This window comes from Gobius niger (assembly GCF_951799975.1).
Source record: "Gobius niger genome assembly, chromosome: 9".
NCBI classification, from domain to species: Eukaryota; Metazoa; Chordata; class Actinopteri; order Gobiiformes; family Gobiidae; genus Gobius; species Gobius niger.
This window is the reverse complement of record NC_136860.1, coordinates 11,651,369-11,670,872: the sequence shown is the minus strand read 5'-3', so window position 1 is coordinate 11,670,872 and position 19,504 is coordinate 11,651,369. Positions and strand designations below refer to the sequence as shown.

Here is a 19,504-nt window from a genome sequence, read left to right as displayed (position 1 = left end):
TATATTTTATGCATTTGTTTTTTTTAAACACTTTGGTACCTTGGATAAGAAGCCTGACAACAGCACAAGTAGATCCAAGGGAATTCTTCACCTTCACTTCATATGTTCCTGAGTTAAGACGAGTCGTGTCACGCAAGAACACACTGGTGGACTCAGATGTGTGTTTAAACGAGATCTGAGCAGATGGTTTGAGCTCTCTGCCATCCTTCATCCATTCAATAGTGGGAGCAGGCTTAGCAGTGATATTAAACTTGAGTTCAACATTGGATTCAGCCTTGTATTTGACCTCCTGGAAATACTCTTGGGGTATTTCAATCTCTGGGGCACCTACATGACAATGATTAAAAAAAAATCACAATATATTTTACACCATGTACATATGCATCAATGTCATAGTAGTAGTGTACTTTTTACTACAGAGAGCTAAATTGTATGTATTTTTAAATGAGACTACAAAACAGATATTTGACTCACCATAGGTGTCCACACATGTTGCAGGTCCAGCAGTCATGGATGGGTTGCTGATCGAACCCACAGCATTCTTTGCCATAACCCTAAACTCATAAGACTCATCTTGGGTAAGGCCAGTGACTGTGAAGCGAGTGTCGCTAATGTTGGTCAAATTAGCCTTGAACCACCTGCCACTGACAACCTCTTTCTTCTCGACTAAGTAACCGGTGATTGGTGATCCACCGTCATAGTTGGGTCTCTGCCATGCTAGACTAATGGTGTGCTTCGTGATGTCACTGATACGGAGGTTCACAGGTGGTTCTGTAGAGATATTAAATGTTTAAGTGCACATGCCTTTCAGATCAGAGAAGTACTGTATCTATAAAACTGTTACAACTTACCACAAGCATCAATAGCCAAGACTGCATCGGAAATCTTGCTGAAGGCACTGACTCCAGCAGCATTTTCTGCAGCCACCTTGAACTCATAAATAAGTCCAGCATTGATGTTGATAACCTTAAAGTGGGTAGCACGAATTACACTTTTGTTAACGCTCTGCCACAGTATACTGTTCTTGTCTTTCATCTGGAGATGGTAGCCAAACACATGGCTGCCACCATCGGATTTTGGCTCTTTCCATGCAACAGTAATGCTCTCTCTAGTCACAGCTGTGATCTCTGGTGCAGATGGAATATCAGGAATAGCTAGAGAAGAAGCAACAAGAAACAATTAGAATTAATTCTATATACATAAACGACTATTTATTTATTGTACTTACTGTAAGGCAAGTTGACTGATACTACTGGGGAATCAATGTGCTCACTTACTCCATATCTATTTTCAGCCTTAATTCTGAACTGATACTCAAGGCCAGTAGTAAGTTTCATAATCTTAATATTACAGCGGGCCACAGCAGAGGAGACATCCCTCCAATTGGCTGTAGTTGTCTCCCTCTTTTGGACGATGTAATTGGTAATAGGGCTGCCACCCTCATAAGCAGGAGGAAGCCACATCAAGCTTACACTGTCTTCTGTGACATCATACAGCTCAACAGGTCCAAGTGGGACACTTGGTCGGTCCAATACCACAATATTAAGGAAAGTCTTGGTTGTGCCACTTGAGTTTGCTGCAGTAATGTCATAGCGTCCGGAATCTCCAGCAATGCTTTCCCTAAGTGAGATCTTGATGCTGTCAGGAGTGACTTCTGAGTTGAACCTCATTGTTGACTTAAGCGTAACATTGTCTTTTGAAAGAGTGACTTTAGGCAAAGGTTTGCCTGTCAGGGGAATTTCACACTTAAGGGTGGATAATGCTCTTACAAAAACTGTGTTGTGTGGGAAGTCCTTCATGTTCAATTCAGGTGGTTCTGTGGAAAGGAAGAAAACGATGAGCTAACATAATTTACAGACGAGGTGTTGACAAATGGAACATATTGGTTATTGCTCTATGCAACTTACCAAACTGATCTTTTACTGCCACAGGACTAAGCATTTCCTTGATATCACTAAAACCAGCAGAATTTTCAGCTTTCACTCGGAAGAAGTATTCAGCATTTTCCCTCAGACCAGAAACCGTGAGGTGGATGGACTTGGTGACCCCACACTTCACCCATTTCTCTTGACCTTTTTCCAGGGCCTCGACCAGGTAGCCTGTAATTCTACTTCCTCCGTCATGCTCTGGCTTTGCCCAAGCTAGAGTCACACTCTCTTTGGTTACCTCAGTGACTCCCAGTTTGGGTGGTGGGCTTGGCTTTTCTGAAAGATTAAATCATTTTATATTAATGTGTTACTACCGTGCTATAGGACATATCAGCAAAATTTTAAAAAAAATATATATATTTTTTTTTTATTCGAAACAAACAAAAATTGTAACTACCTGAGATTTTGGTTCCCTCTTTGGTCTCTGCAGGAACACCACTTCCATACTCGTTCTCGCCTGTCACCCTGAAGTAAAAGACTCCTCCCTCTGGTAGATCTGTAACCTTGTGTGTGAGCCGGTGGCATGTATCAGTCAGCCTCGTCCAACCCTTTTTACTGGCTTCACGAATATCAACCAGGTAGTTCTTGACAGGTCCTCCGCCTTCATTTTCAGGAGTATCCCAGGTAACTGTGGCAGAAGTCCTGGTGACATCCTTGACTTCAACACGCGCTGGAGGTCCTGGTGAGTCTAGTACCCTGACACTGAGAGTCAAGGAGGCAGTGCCAGCCACATTGGACAATGTGACAGTGTATTTACCCGAGTCATTACGAGTGGCTTTCTCCAAAGTGATGGAAGTGAATGTGTCTGTAGTGTCAATAACAGCGCGCACTCTAAGGTCGACATCAGGCTTTGTCCATGTGACATTAGGTATAGGTTTGCCTTTGAAGGGAACGGTCAAGGTGAAAGAACTTCCATCTTTGACGATGAGAGTCTTTCTCATGTCATTACTTATTTCAAACATTGGCTCTTCTTCCTTTTCTTTGGCCACTTGTCTGTCTGACTCAGGACTAGGCTCACTGGCTCCAATCTTGTTGATCGATTTGACAACAAACACATATTCCACCCCAGGGGTCAAACCCACAACAGTGAACTCTGTGTTTTTGGTGTTCTGCACTCCAACAAACCACTCATCATCCAAACTCTTCCTGTACTCTACTCTGTAACCTGTCACTGGTGCTCCACCATCAAATAGAGGTTTGTTCCATGACAGAGTGACTGTTGTCTTTGTAGAGTCAACAATTTTTGGCTTAGCTGGAGGTGAGGGCAGGAACTGTGGGTCTTCAGCTTTAGTGAGAGGGCAAGGTATGCTGGGGGCGCTGAGTCCGGCAGCATTTTCTGCAAAGACTCTGTATTCATACTCACAGCCCTCACGTAGATTTGAGGCCTTCACTCTAAGGTCATAAACAGGCTTTTTATTGACACGGCACCAACGAAGTCCAGTTTTCTCTCTCTTTTCAATGACATATCCAGCGATACTGCTTCCCCCATCAGAAACTGGACGGTCCCAGCAGATGGTCATAGCCTCACTTGTAACAGCAGTGACCTGAACATTAGCAGGAGCGGCAGCAACAGTGAATGGATCCTTAGCTTTGACGGCTTCACTCTCCAGGGGCTCCCCGTCCCCATACTTGTTCACTCCTCTGACTCTGAAGATATATTCATTGCCTTTAAGCAGTTTTGTCACTTTACAGGTTGTGGCCTTCATGTCATTGTAGACTAAGGTCCATGCAAGACGGCTGGTCTCACGCTTTTCTACGATGTAATGCATTATTTCAGCTCCTCCATTTTCTTGAGGGGGTCCCCATGTGAGGGTGCATTTCTCAGCCATGAGACCTGAAACTGCCAAAGGTCCTGAAGCAGGACCGGGCCTGTCAAGAACTTTGCAGTTAACAGCCACACACCTCGTTCCACCCACATTGTGCAGTGTTAAAGCATACTGGCCGGAGTCCCTTCTAATAGCATCTCTGACTATAAGGGTGGTTGCAAAGTTGGTGGATGTGATTTCACATCTGGCCTTAGTGTCAATATCTTTACCATCCTTGGACCAAGAAACTACAGGAAGTGGTCTTCCACTAATGTCAGCATCAATTTTAATAATTTCTCCTGCCTTAATAACAACAAGCTGTCTGAATTTGTCTTCCATGGTGATGGTTGGTGGATCAACATCATCCTTGACTGTGACAGGTCCTGTGTTTTCTGATGGGGCACTCAACTGCTCAGCTGAATTTTTTGCAATAACATGGAAATCATATTGTACGTCTTCTGTGAGACCCGTAACATCATAGAAGGTATCCTGAAGGTTGGTAAAGTTGCACTTTAACCACCGTCCATTTGGAAGTTCTCTACGTTCAACAATATAGCCAGTAATTTTGATTCCACCATCATACTCAGGCTTCTCCCAGAAGAGGGAAACGGATGTTCTAGTAATATTGGTGACTCTAAGATTCCCTGGTGATTGGCATGGATCTCTAGCAGCCACTGGTTCACAGGGTTTAGTACATGGTCCAATGCCAGCAATATTCTCAGCATAAACTCTGAATTGATAGAGCAGACCTTCTTCAACTCCAGTCATCTTAAACTGATTTTCAGCTATCAAGCCTCTGCTGACTTTTGCCCACAAGATACTACTTTGGTCTTTGCATTCAACATGATAACCAGTAACAGGGCTTCCACCATCATTAGCAGGTCTGCCCCACTCAACAAGCATACCATACTTTGTGGCACTGGCAACGTTAAGGTTTGTAGGGGCGCCTGGGGGTTCAAATGGATACTGAGCAATAACAGGGGCAGAGTCAATGGAATGACTCTTGCCATAACGGTTCTCAGCAGCAATACGGAATTGGTATTCTGTTCCTTGATTGAGACGAGTGACTTTAATTGATGTCCTCGCCACTGTAGCTGACACTATTTGCCATGTTGTTGTGGTAGTGTCTCTCTTCTCCACCACATAATTGTTTATCTGGCAGCCACCATCATACGAAGGAGGATCCCAGGACAGACAGATGAAATCAGCGCTTACCTCATCCAACTTGATGTTACTTGGTGGACCAGGTTTGTCAAGGATTATAACTGTAATTTCAGCTTTATTTGTACCAACTGAGCTGGTTAAAGTGATCTCATACTTTCCCACATCGTCCTTAGTTGCATCCTTAATAAGAATTTTGGATGAGGTCTTAGAATTCACAACATTGACTCTTGTGGTTTGTTTGAGAGCATGACCATCCTTTTTCCAAGACACTTCCGGCTGAGGTCTGCCCTTAAAGGGTACATCAATCTTCAGATCATCACCTGCTTTGACACTGTAGGTATTGAAAAGCAAGTTGAAAGTCGGCTCAACTGTTATGTCCTTCACCACAACTGGACAAGCCAGAGGCTTGGGATCACTGCAGCCCTTGTCATTGACAGCCGTGACTCTGAATGAGTATTCTTCCCCAGTTGTTAGTCCATCAATAGTAGCCTCAAGTGCTTTAGACTCACTGCATACAGTCCATTTGTCATCTCCCTTAGGTTGCATCTCAACAACATAATTTGTGATCTTGCTGCCTCCATCATGATCAGGCTTCTCCCAAGAAAGTGTGACAGTATGACGGGTCACATCAACTAGCACAATCTTGCCAGGAGGCAAAGGCGGCTCAGAAACCTTGACAGGCTCTGTGGATGTAGGAAGGCCAACACCAAGTTCATTTACAGCAAGCACACGGAAGAAGTACCTGCCACCCTCCTGCAGATCAGAAATAATGTAGGAATTTCTCACACAGTTTGAGCACACGCTGGTGAAAGCCATTCTTTTCTGTTCTCTTTTTTCCACAATGTAGTGTGATATCTTTGCTCCACCATCGATGAGAGGAGGCTCCCAGGAAAGTGAGACTGAGCTTCTCTTGACATCTTTAACTTCCAAGTTAGTTGGAGCACTGGGCGAGTCAAGAACTCTGACATTGATGAAAGCAGATTTTGAGCCACTGAGATTCTCAAGAGTCAAAACATATTTTCCAGTGTCAAACCTGTCAACATTCTCAATGACCAACATTGTGTAAGAGGTCGTAACCTCAATTTGGGCACGCTCATTTAATGTACCGTCAGCCTTAGACCATCTCACTTCAGGCTCAGGTTTTCCTTTAATAGTTACAAACAATCTGAGTGTGGCAGTAGCACGGACATTAACCATCTTTCTCAGATCTGCATCAAGCTCAATTTCGGGCGCCTCCGTTTTCTCAGCAGCAATCACTGTACCTGGCAGTTCCACATACTCGCCAACTCCTTCACAATTAATGGCACTAATACGGAAGTTATACTCTGCATTCTCCTTCAGTTTCTTGACAGTGTAGTTGGTAGCCTGAACTCCTGTGTATGGTGTACTAATCAACCACTCATCATCTGTTGCCTCCTTGACCTCCACCATGTATCCAGTAATTGATGCCCCGCCATCATAAATTGGTCTGCTCCATGAGAGAGACACAGTTGTGCTGGAATGATCTATAACTTTAGGGTTACTTATTGGTCCTGGTGGATATGTGGCATCACATGCCTTAATATACTGAGTTGGTGCACTGGGCTTTCCAACACCAGCAGCATTTTCAGCTGAGACACGGAATTCATATGAGTGGCCCTCATTCAGACCAGTGCATCTGAACCGCAAATCTGTCAACCTCTTTTTATTGCATTTTGTCCATCTAATGCCATCCTTGTCTCGTTTTTCAAGCACATATCCTTCAATGCTAGCTCCACCATCATTTTCTGGTCTTTCCCAAGTAAGCACAATAGAGTCTCTTGTGATAGCGCCATCTTCAGGTGTAGAGGGAGCACTGGGAGTGGTAAATGGATTGCGTGCAACAACAGGTTCAGATTCAAGGGGTTCCCCAACACCATATTTGTTCACAGCAGTGACTCTGAAAATATATTCATTTCCAGGCAGAAGTTTGGTTATCTTATAGCTGATGGCCTGAATTTTTGGCTCAACCACAGTCCAAGACAATCGACTGGTTTCTCTCTTTTCAATGATATAATGGGAGATACTTGCGCCACCATCATGTGAAGGATGGCTCCAGTGTAGATAACATTTCTCTGCTGTTACTCCCTTTACTTCCAGTGGGCCATCTGGAGGACCAGGTCTGTCCAAAACTTTAACATTAACAGGAATCATTTTTACTCCACCGACATTGACAAGCTTGAGAGTGAAATGACCACCATCCACCCTGATGCATTCCTTTACTGTCAGGATGGTGCGTGTAAGTGTGGTCTTGACCTCCATTCTTGGTGTTGTTTGGTCAATCTCCTTTCCATCTTTCAGCCAAATAACTTCTGGTAGAGGCTTGCCACTGTAATCAGCATCAATTTCAAATGTCTCTCCAGCACTAACAATTGTTAGATCTTTGAATTTAGAATCCATACTGGCGTCTGGGGCTTCAATTTCATCTTTGGCAGTTATTTCACCTGTGCTTTCAGAAGGACGGCTGAAGATGCCAGCACCATTTCTTGCAACAACTCTAAATTCATACACACAATCTTCAGTGAGACCAGTGAGAGTGTATTGCGTGTCAATGATGTTGGTATAGCTTGCTTTCATCCAGCGTGTGTCTGGGTATTTCTTTCTCTCAATAATATAACCTGTGATAGCACTGCCTCCATCATATTGGGGCCTTGTCCATTTAAGTGTCACATGATTTCTGGTAATTTCAATAGCTTCTGGAGTACCAGGTGGGTCACATGGATCTCTTGCAACTGTGCTTTCAGAGACCTTGCTAGCAGGGCTCAGTCCTGCAATATTTTCAGCATAAACTTTGAATTCATATTCAATACCCTCCTCCAGTTCTGTTGTTCTGAAACGTGGTTCAGGAATTAGAAGCTTGTTGAGTTTGGTCCACAACAGACTGTTCTTTTCCTTTCTCTCCAGATGATAACCCAAGATGGGACTGCCGCCATTGTTTGTTGGAGGCTTCCATTCTACCACCATATTATCTTTAGTTACCGAAGAAATTACTGGTGTACCAGGAGAAGCTGGTTCAGTGAATGGATACTGTGCAATTACTGAAGGTGAAAGGATAGCAGGACTCTTTCCATATCTGTTCTCAGCAGATACTCTGAATTGATATTCAACCCCCGTCTTCAGTTTGGTGACTTTGATAGTTGCTCTGGCAATTGTCGCAGAGACAATCTGCCAGGCTGTGGTAGTTGTATCTCTCTTTTCTACAATGTAGTTGTTGATCTGGCAACCTCCTGTATACTCAGGTGGCTCCCAGGAAAGAGTGACATAGTTAGAGCTCACCTCCTCAATTTTAACAGGGCCAGTGGGAGGGCCTGGCTTATCAAGGATGATAACTGCTATCTCCACTGTGTTGGTCCCTAAGGAACTTGTGGCTGTAAGGGTGTATTTCCCAGAGTCATCTCTGTTTGCATCCTTGATGAGAAGCTTGGTAGAGGTGGCTGTGCCTGACACATTTAATCTAGTTGTTTCTTTAAGAGCCTGACCCTCCTTTTTCCATTCAACCTTGGGAGCAGGGCGACCCAGCACTGGAATCTCAATCTTTAAGTCCTCCCCTTGTTGCAAACTATACGTGTTGAATCGGATCTTGAAGCCAGGCATAACTGTCACATCCTTTGCTGTAACTGGTGAAGCAAGAGCTCTAGGATCACTCTTCCCTTTCTCATTAAACGCTGAAACTCTAAAGAGGTACTCATGCCCTGCACTAAGGCCAGCAACAGTACCTTCGCAAGTTTTTGTTGTGGTAGCAACTACCCATTCTTCTGATCCCACAGGCTGCATCTCAATATAGTAACCCATAATCCTGCTACCTCCATCATGATCTGGCTTTTCCCAAGAAAGTGAAGCTGTGGATTTGGTCACGTCAGTTAAAGCCACCTTACCAACAGGTAGAGGAGGTTCAGAGCATTTAACTGCATCCTCTGTCTCAGCGCTCTGTCCCACACCAAATTCATTTTCAGCCAATATTCTGAAGTAGTAAATTGTTCCTTCAGTAAGTCCAGTGATGCGATAACTTGTCTTTGTGCACTTGTTGTCCACATTAGAAAACACCTTTCTGGTGGACTCACGTTTCTCTACAAGGTAGTTCTTGATTCTTGCACCACCATCAATAACAGGTGGTTCCCAGGTTAGTGTAACGCTTTGCCTCTTAATGTCCTTCACTGTAAGATTTACGGGCGCTCCAGGAGTGTCTAGCACTTTGACAGAAACAAAAGCGGTTTTGGTGCCAGCGCTGTTTTCCAGCTTAAGGATGTATTTTCCAGCATCATATCTGTCACAGATGTCAATGGAAAGCTGGCTGTAATCTTCTCCCGTTTCTATTAGTACTTTACTCGGAAGTTCTCCATCCTCCTTTGACCAGCTGATCTCAGGAGTTGGACGACCTTTGAATGGGATGTATATTCTCATTGAACCACCTGCACGGACTACAATTCCTTTCCTGAGTTCGGAGTCAAGAATCACCTCTGGGGGATCAATCTTGTCCAGGGGTTTCACTACACCCTGAAGTTCAGCTGGCTCACCAACACCTAACTTATTGATGGCACAGATGCGGACCTTGTATTCTTGGTGCTCAGTCAACTTGGTGATGGTAAATTTCGTAGCATGAACACCAGATGGTGGAGTACAAATTGACCATTCTTCCTCATCAGCCTTGGTAATTTCAACAGCATACCCTTGAATCTCACAACCACCATCATAGATAGGTCTTTGCCATGCAAGAGCAACTGTGTCTTTGGTGGTTTCAACCACATGGACATTGGCTGGGGAGCCTGGTTCAAAGGTGGGATCACATGCTTTGAGGTAGGAGGTAGCAGGGCTGGGCAGACCAATTCCACCGGCATTCTCAGCGGACACTCTAAATTCATATTCATGATCTTCAGTTAATCCTGTCACTCTGAAACGCAAATCTGTCACTCTGCGTTTGTTACATTTGGTCCATCTGATTCCAGCTCTGTCTCTCTTTTCAACAATATATCCAACAATTTCACTTCCACCATTGCTTTCAGGTCGGTTCCAACAAACAGTCATAGAGTCCCTTGTGATGTTAGTGATTTCAAGCTCGTTGGGTGAGCTAGGGGGAACAAATGGATTTCTCATGATAACTGGTGCTGACTCAAGAGGCTCACCATCACCGTATTTGTTCACAGCCATGACTCTAAAAATGTACTCATTGCCTTTCAGGAGCTTAGTAACTTTATACATTGTAGCTCCACAATCACCTGAAACCACAGTCCATGCAAGGCGGCTGGTTTCCCTCTTCTGAATAATATAATGTGAAATGCTTGCACCACCATCATGTCTAGGAGGAAGCCATGATAGAGAGCATTTCTCTTCAGTGACATTGCTCACTGTGAGTGGTCCTTCTGATGGGCCAGGTCTGTCCAAAACTTTGACACTGAAAGGAACTGTCTTGCTTCCAGCTACATTAGTTAGCACCAGTGTGTATTGTCCTCCATCAACTCTGATGGCATCCTTGACAACCAAAACAGCCTTGAAATCTTCATTTTTTATCTCAGCTCTTGCTGAATTTTCAACCTCTTTATCTCCCTTGAACCACTGAGCAATTGGTACCGGTTTACCTCCTACACTGGCCTCCAGTACAAATGTTTCACCAGCATTGATAATAAGTGTTTGGTTGTATATTGGATCTGTTTCACACTTTGGTGGTTCAACTTCATCTTTGGCTGTGATGGCCCCAGTGCTTTCAGAGGGCTTGCTGACAGCACCAGCCGCATTTCTTGCAAGAACTCTGAAGTCATATTTACAGTCTTCTGTTAAGCCTGTGACAATGAATTCATGTTCAATGACGTTAGCAAAACTGGCCTTCATCCATTTTCCTTCAGGCAAATCACGTTTCTCCACAACATATCCAGTAATCAAACTTCCACCATTGTATATTGGAGCGGTCCATCGCAGTTTAACAGTGTGTCTGGTGACAATGACTGCCTCTGGACAGCCTGGAGGATCACACGGGTCACGGGCAACAGATACTTCAGAGACTTTGCTGCTTTTTCCAATTCCAACAATATTCTCAGCAGATACCCTGTACTCATATTCAATACCTTCTTCCAGAGGTGTAGACTTGAATCTGCAGTCTTGGATAAGAGTTTTATTGATCTTGGTCCAGAGGATGCTGTTTTTCTCCTTTCTTTCCAAATGGTAGCCCAAGATGGCACTGCCACCATCTGATGGGGGTTTATGCCATTCAACCACCATGTAATCCTTGGTGTATGAAGACACAAATGGTGTACCTGGCGGACCCGGTTCCTGGAAAGGATATTGTGCAAGGACAGGCTCTGAATCAATTGCATAACTCTTTCCATATCTGTTCTCGGCATACACCCTGAATTGGTATTCAGCCCCAGTCTTCAAATTTGAAACCTTAAGTGTAGCTCTTGCTACAGTTGCAGATACAACTACCCAATTTGTTGTAGTTGTGTCCCTCTTCTCTACTACATAGTTGGAAATTGGACAGCCGCCTGTATATGTTGGTGCTTCCCAGGTGAGTGTGATACTTTCAGCACTAATGTCTTCAAACTTCACCGGGCCTGTTGGTGGACCAGGCTTGTCGAGAGTTATTACCTCAATAGATGCATCTTTGGAGCCAAGGTTATTAGCAACATTGATGCTGTACATGCCTCCATCCTCTTTGGTAGCATCCTTTATAGTAAGCCGAGTATGATTTGTTGAGTCTGTAACATTGACCCTGGTGGTTTGCTTCAGAGCAGCTCCATCCTTTGTCCAGGTAATTGTTGGCTTTGGATGGCCAGCAACTGGAACTTCAATCTTGAGGTCATATCCCACCTGAACATGGTATGTGCTAACTTTAGGTCGAACAGCAGGCTCGATGACAAGATCCTTCACTACAACAGACTGAACCAGTTGCCTGGGATCACTCTTGCCCTTTGAATTAACAGCAACAACTCTGAACTGATATTCTTCACCTTTCATGAGATTTGTCACTGTAGTCTCAATGGCCTTCACTGCTGCACAGACAGACCAGGCTTCACTGTCCTTTGGAGCAACTTCAACTTCATATGAACTAATCCTGCTTCCTCCATCATGAATAGGCTTTTCCCAGGTAAGAGTAACAGTGCTGTTTGTAACATCAACAACACTTACTTTGCCTGGGGGCTGAGGCTTTTCAGATATCTTGATAGGATCTAAAGTTTTTACAGGCAAACCAACACCATACTCATTCTCAGCGGAGACTCTGAAGAAAAAGATTCCACCCTCTGGAAGAGGCTCAATTTTCCATGACATTCTGTTACAGGTGGTGACAGGAGAGTAAACCTTTCGTGTACTTTCACGCTTTTCAACTATGTAGTGTTTAATTTTTGCTCCACCATCAAGAAGAGGAGGCTCCCATGTTAGACTGACAGAATTCTTTGTAATCTCCTTGACAATAAAGTTTGTTGGGGGGCTAGGAGAATCATGGACTCTGACGCTGATAAAGACTGACTTAACTCCACTGGCATTTTCTGCTGTTAAAATGTATTTGCCACTGTCAAATCGATCTACATTTTCAATTACAAGTGAAGCGTAGTTGCCCGTATTGTCAATCTGGGCAGTCTCCTTAATTTCACCATCAGCTTTGCTCCATTTGACCTCAGGAGCGGGGCGGCCTCTTACAGGGACAAAAAGTCGAAGAGTGCAGGCAGATCTGATATTAATCATCTTCCTCATTTCAGCATCAAGATCAAGATCTGGAGCCTCCAGCTTCTCTTCAAGGAGAATTTTTCCTGGAAAATCAGCATGCTCACCAACCCCAACTTTGTTTATTGCACAGACTCTGAATGTGTATTCATGTTTCTCCAGGAGTTTTGTTACTTTAAACTTAGTTTCTGCAATTCCTGCAGGAGGAGTGCACATAAACCATTCATCGGATGCTCCATTGCAGGCTTCTACAATATATGCTTGAATTTCACAACCACCATCATAGATTGGTTTGCCCCAGGTAAGCGAAACAGTAGATCTAGTTGAATCCACAACTTTAGGGTTGTTTGGTGGGCCTGGTTTGAATGTTGGATCCACTGCCTTGAAGTAATGTGTTGCTGGGCTTGGTGTTCCAACACCTGCCGCATTTTCAGCAGAAACTCTGAACTCATAGCTGTGATTTTCTAAAAGCCCAGTAACTCTAAAGCGTAGCTCACTGACTGTACGCTTGTTGCACCTAGTCCACCTAACACCATCTTTGTCACGCTTTTCCACAACATATCCTTGGATTGGGTTACCACCATCATTAACTGGTCTCTCCCATGTAATTACCATGGAATCTTTGGTGATGGTAGACACATCAATCTCTGTTGGTTGGCTTGGGGCAACAAATGGATTTCGGGCAATCATTGACTCAGACTCAAGGGGTTCACCAACTCCATATTTGTTGACTGGAATTACTCTGAATATGTACTCATTACCAGGAACAAGTTTGGTTATTTTCAAATTCAGAGTTTGAACTTTAGGTTCAACTACAGTCCATACAAGCCTGCTGGTCTCCCGTCTCTCCACAATATAATGGGAAACATCACTGCCTCCGTCTTGTAAAGGTGATTTCCATGCAATCGAGCATTTCTCATTAGATACTCCATATATCGAGATGGGACCCTCAGGAGGACCTGGTCTGTCTAAAACCTTGACATTAATGTTAACAGACTTTTCTCCTCCTACATTCTTAACAAGGAGTGTATATTGTCCTCCGTCAATTCGAATAGCCTCTTTCCCAACAATACAGGCAGTAAAGTCTGTGTTTTTTATTTCCAAGCGAGCAGCTTCAGTTATTACTTGTCCGTCCTTAATCCAGAAGACAGACGGTACTGGTTTACCTTGAATTGAAGCCTCAAGCTTGAATGTGTCTCCAGCATTTACAACAACAGCCTGTGAATATTTAGCTTCTAGGTCAATTTTCGGGGGATCTACCTCATCCTTAGCAGTAATAGATCCAGTTGAATCTGAAGGCAAACTAAAAACACCAGCTGAATTTCTTGCAATGACACGGAACTCATAAATATGATCTTCAGTAAGACCTGTGACAACAAACTCCGTCTCAAGGATGTTTGCGAAACTGGCCTTCATCCAGCGGCCTTCACCTTCTTTCTTCTCAACAACGTAACCTGTGATTTTGATTCCACCATCATATTCAGGTTTTGTCCATCTGAGTGTTACAGCATGTCTGGTGACAATGACAGCCTCTGGTTTGCCTGGTCTGTCACAAGGATCTCTAGCCACCTGCATCTCACTCACCTTGCTGGCTTTGCTGAGACCAACAATGTTTTCTGCATAGATTCTAAATTCATACTCAATACCTTCTTCAAGTCCAATTGCCTTGTATCTGCATTCTGGGATTATTTGCTTATTTTGTTTGACCCACAGAAGACTGTTTCTTTCTTTTAGTTCTATGTGATATCCAAGAATCTTACTTCCACCATCATTGCTGGGTTTGTCCCATACTACAACCATGCTCTCTTTAGTTGCAGATTGCACAGTGACAGAACGTGGATGGCTTGGCACTTCAAATGGATATTGTGCAATAACCGTTTCTGAGAGGAGGACAGATGATTTGCCATATCTGTTTTCTGCAGCAATCCTAAACTGGTACTCACATCCAGTCTTCAAACGAGCAGCTTTAATAGTTGTTCTAGCCACTGTAGCAGAGACAATTTGCCAGTTGGTTGTGGATGTGTCTCTCTTCTCAACAATATAATTGTTTATACTGCAACCTCCATCATACTCTGGAGGATTCCAAGACAAAATCACACTGTCTGATGTGATATCTTCCATATTAATGGGACCAGTTGGTGGACCAGGCTTATCGAGCACAACTACATTGATGTCTGCTGATGCATCACCAGCTGTGTTGTGTAATTTAATAGTGTATGTTCCCACATCATCTCTGCAAGCCTCTTTGATGACCATACGGAGGTTTTTGTCTGTGACTTCAGTGTTAACTCTAGTAGTTTCCTTGAGAGCAACAGAATCCTTGAGCCATGTCACAGTGGCTTTGGGACAGGCAGCATAAGGTATATCCATCTTTAGATCATCTCCTGCCATTACACTGAAGGTGGTGAAGAGCGTTTTGAACGTTGGTGGAATGACCAAGTCTTTTGCAACCACAGGCACACTTAGGGCACGTGGATCACTCATACCTTTTTCATTTGTGGCGGAAATTCGGAATAGGTACTCCTCTCCTTGAGTAAGGCCTGTAACAACAGCTGCATTGGTCTTCACCACCATAACCTGCATCCATACGTCACTTCCTTTACCTTGCATTTCTACAATATATCCTGTGATTCTGCTACCACCATCATGATCAGGTTTTTCCCAAGTCAGAGTGACACTAGTTCCTGTCACTTCACCAAGTGAAACTTTGCCAGGAGGCAGTGGCTTCTCTGAGATTTTGATTGGTTCCAGCGTTTCTACTGGGAGCCCAACACCATATTCATTTTCTGCCAAAACTCTGAAGAAATACATTTTTCCTTCTTCAAGCTCTCCAATTTTCCAGCTGGACTTGTGGCAGCTGGCACAAACTGTTGAATATGCCTTTCTAGCCGATTCACGTTTCTCCACAATGTAGTTGCGAATTCTGGAGCCACCATCAATAATAGGAGCATCCCAAACAAGTGACACTGAGTCTCTTGTGACCTCCTTGATGAAAAGATTCTGAGGTGCCCCTGGGGTGTCAAGCACTCTGACATTAACATAAGCAGACTTGCTTCCTGTGGCATTCTCTACAGTGACAATATATTTACCACCATCAAATCGGTCAACATTTTCAACTTGTAGAGTAGTAAAAGATGGTGTAGTTTCAATGATAGCTTTATCCAAAGAGTCTCCGTGTTCTCTGGACCATTTCACATCAGGTGCTGGTCTCCCTTTGACAGGTACAAAGAGTCTTAGAGTGCTACAAGCTCTTATGCAAACAGCTTTACGCAACTCTGCTCCAAGTTCAATTTCTGGAGCAAGTAATCTATCTTCAGCTTTTGGTGTTCCAGGAACAGCAGCAGGCTCTCCCACTCCTTCACAGTTTGTGGCACAAATGTTAATTTTGTATTCCTGATTTTCTTTCAAGTTGGTTATTGTGAAGGAAGTAGCAGTCCATCCTTTCTTGGGAGTTTGAATTGTCCACTCATCCTCTTCTGGCAAACAAGTCTCCACAACGTATCCAGTGATTTCGGAACCACCATCATAGACAGGCTTGTTCCATGCCAGTGTTATTGAGGACTTTGAGGTGTCTAGGACCCTTGGGTTTCCTGGAGGTCCTGGTTGGAAGATGGTGTCAATGGCTTTGTAGAATGGACTGGAAGGACTCGGTTGGCTTAGACCAGCATTGTTCTCAGCAAATACTCTAAATTCATACTCATGACCTGGTGTAAGACCAGAAACCTTAAATCTCAAGTCTGTTACAGTTCTCTTATTGCACTTAACCCAGCGCATTCCAGTTTTATCTCTTTTTTCAATAATATAGGTGTTGATTCGGCTTCCCCCATCATGTTCAGGTCGTTCCCAACAAACAACCATGGAGTCCTTGGTAATAGTGGTGACTTCTGGCTGTGATGGTGGATCACTTGGAACATATGGGTTGGCACAAATTATGGGTTCAGATTCCAAGGGTTCACCCACTCCATACTTGTTAACAGCCATAACTCTGAAGATATACTCATTGCCTTTCAGTAGTTTAGTCACTTTGAACCTGTTAGCTTGGAGATCTGTTGCAACATTTGTCCATGCGAGCCTACTGGTTTCGCGCTTCTGAATGATAAAATACTCAATTTTAGCTCCACCATCATGAGTTGGATGCAACCAGTTAAGAACACATTTTTCAGCTGCTACATCTGTGATAGAAAGAGAATCTGGGGGCCCGGGTCTATCAAGAACCTTGACATTAAATGTAAACTTGGCAAAGCCACCAGGATTGCTTGCTATCAGCGTGAAAGCACCACCATCTTTTCTCAAAGAGTCTTTGTTAGTCAGAGTTGTGTGGAAGTCTGTCGACTTAATTTCAATCTTAGCTGTGTCAGCAAGCTCTTTTCCTTCTTTGGTCCACACTAATGATGGAATGGGCCTGCCAGTCACATTGGCTTCCAGTGTGAAAACTTCTCCTGCCATTACGATTACATTGCTACTGTAGGAGGCATCAACATCAAGTCTTGGCTCTTCAATATCATCTCTGCAAGTGATAAGCTCTGATGGCTGTGATGGAGCACTAACAGCACCAGCTGAGTTTCTGGCAAACACACGGAATTCATAGGTGGCATCCTCAATTAGACCACTGACAGTGTATATAGTTTCAAGAATATTGTTAAAGTTGGCTTTGAGCCAGCGTCCATTGGGCATCTCCCGCCTCTCAACTGTGTATCCAGTGATTGAAAATCCACCATCTCCCTCTGGTTTAGTCCAAGACACAGTTACCTCATGCCTTGTAATATTAAGAGCCACAGGCCTGCCAGGGGGATCAACAGGATCTAAGGCATACATTTGATCAGATGGTTTGCTTGGTTTACTCAGGCCAGCCATGTTTTCAGCTGTAACACGATATTCATATCCAATTCCATCAACAAGACCAGTTGATTTATATATATTTCCAACAACAAGAGCTTTGCTTATTCTTTGCCAAAGGATGCTGTTTTTCTCCTTTCTGTCAACATGGTAGCCAAGAATAGGGCTGCCTCCATCGTTAGATGGTTCGTTCCAGCTCAGTGTCATGGAGTCTTTGTTAAATGATGTAACCACAGGTGTGCCTGGTTGCCCTGGCACCTCAAATGGATAGGCTGCAACCACAGTCTCAGACACAATGCATGGCCCAATGCCATATCTATTCTGAGCCTTAACACGGAACTGATAGGTCATTCCAGTTGTTAGCCGAGGTGCCTTGAATGTTGTGCGTATGACTGTGGCTGCCAGTTCAACCCAGATGCCTGCACCAGTGGTTTCACGCATCTCTACAATGTAATTGTTGATGGGAACTCCTCCATCATTCTCAGGCGCTTCCCAGGACATGAGAACATAATCACATGAAACCTCTTCCAGTTTAATAGGACCGGTTGGTGGTCCGGGAATATCATGGACCAGCACTGTGATGGTCTCGGTTACTGTACCCAGTAGATTTTTTCCAGTCATAGAATACTGGCCTCCATCGCTTCTCTTGATCTCTCCAATGTTGAGAATGGTTGATGATGGAGTAGTTTCAGTATTAATTCTTTGGGTTTCCTTAAGGACAATGTCACCCTTCTTCCAGGAAACTACTGGTCTGGGTTTCCCAAGGACTGGAATCTCTACCTTGACACGATCTCCAGTCTTGGCAACAACAGTCTGCTGGTACACTGCCCGCATATCAAAGGATGGAGCAGAAGTTTGTTCTTTAATAACAGCTGGTCTACTCTCACGAGGGTCACTTCTACCAGATGCATTAACAGCCATGATGCGGAAAGTATATTCTGCTCCTTCAATCAAATCTGTAACGGTGTAGTCCAATGCCTTGATTGTTGTCACATGAATCCACTGATCAGTGTCTTTCTTTTGAGCCTCAATGACATATCCGGTGATCAAACTACCTCCATCATGCAGGGGTTTGGCCCATGTCAGACTTGCACTATCAGCAGAAACATCTGTAACATATAGGTTCTCTGGTGCTGAAGGTGCCTGGGAAACTCTGATTGGCTCTGGTGTTTCAGCTGGCTCGCCCACTCCTAAGTCATTCTCAGCAGTGACACGGAAATAGTAATAAGCTCCTTCCTCCAGGCCGGGTATCTTGAAAGAGCATTTTTGCCATGTGCTGCTCAAAACAGTGTACGCCTTCTTGGTGGCTTCCCTCTTTTCAACAATATAATTATGAATCTTGGATCCTCCATCAATAATAGGGATTTCCCATTGAAGAGTAATGCTATTCTTTGTTATTTCCCTTGGTTTAAGATTTACCGGGGGTCCTGGTGTGTCAAGAACTTTCACATTCACAAAGCCAGTCTTCTTTCCAGCAACATTTTCAAGACACAGATTGTATTTACCAGCATCATATCTAGTGCAGTCTGGTATAACCAGCAGTGTGTATGACTCGGTGGTGTCAATATGGGCTCTTGTTTTCAGGTTGGTATCTTCTTTGCTCCAGGTTACCTCAGGAACAGGGCGTCCTTTAATGGGAACAAACATACGAATTGAAGCACGGCAACGGACAACCAGAGTTCTTCTTAGTTCAGCATCAAGCTCAAAGTCTGGCAGTGACTCCTGGTCGACCAGTTCAGTGACTTTCTCAACCTCTGCTGGTTCACCCGTGCCTTCAGTGTTGACTGCTTTTACCCTAAAATGATATTTGCCTCCCTTTTGAAGTTTTCCAATGACATAATCAGTTACTTTAATTGGGAACTGTGTCTCAGTCTCCCAGTCATCAAGGCCTTCTTTCTTGTACTCAACAATATATCCATCTACTTCAAGACCACCATCATAGTGTGGTTTACCCCAAGCAAAGGAAGCTGTGGTTTTTGTTGTCTCTGTAATTCTGGGGTTTGAAGGAGGTCCTGGTGGATCTGTGGACAATAGAAGAAAAGAAAGCAGTTAGGACTTAACTTAGAATTAAATGTTATTTACAGTGGAATTAATGTCATTATA

The 19,504-nt window shown here is 43.8% G+C and overlaps 1 protein-coding gene across 1 annotated transcript in view; it reads right to left on the bottom strand.

Annotated features, from left to right (window-relative positions):
- The window catches only part of ttn.2 (titin, tandem duplicate 2), a 197,167-nt gene that overhangs the window by 26,343 nt on the left and 151,320 nt on the right, over nt 1-19,504 (bottom strand). The window contains exons 200-205 of the mRNA XM_079562796.1: nt 2,326-19,422; nt 1,908-2,204; nt 1,229-1,816; nt 852-1,154; nt 475-771; nt 40-327 (exon numbers count right to left, since the gene is read on the bottom strand). Of these exons, the coding sequence (XP_079418922.1) occupies nt 40-327; nt 475-771; nt 852-1,154; nt 1,229-1,816; nt 1,908-2,204; nt 2,326-19,422 (18,870 nt within the window). The remainder of the gene's footprint in view (nt 1-39; nt 328-474; nt 772-851; nt 1,155-1,228; nt 1,817-1,907; nt 2,205-2,325; nt 19,423-19,504) is intronic.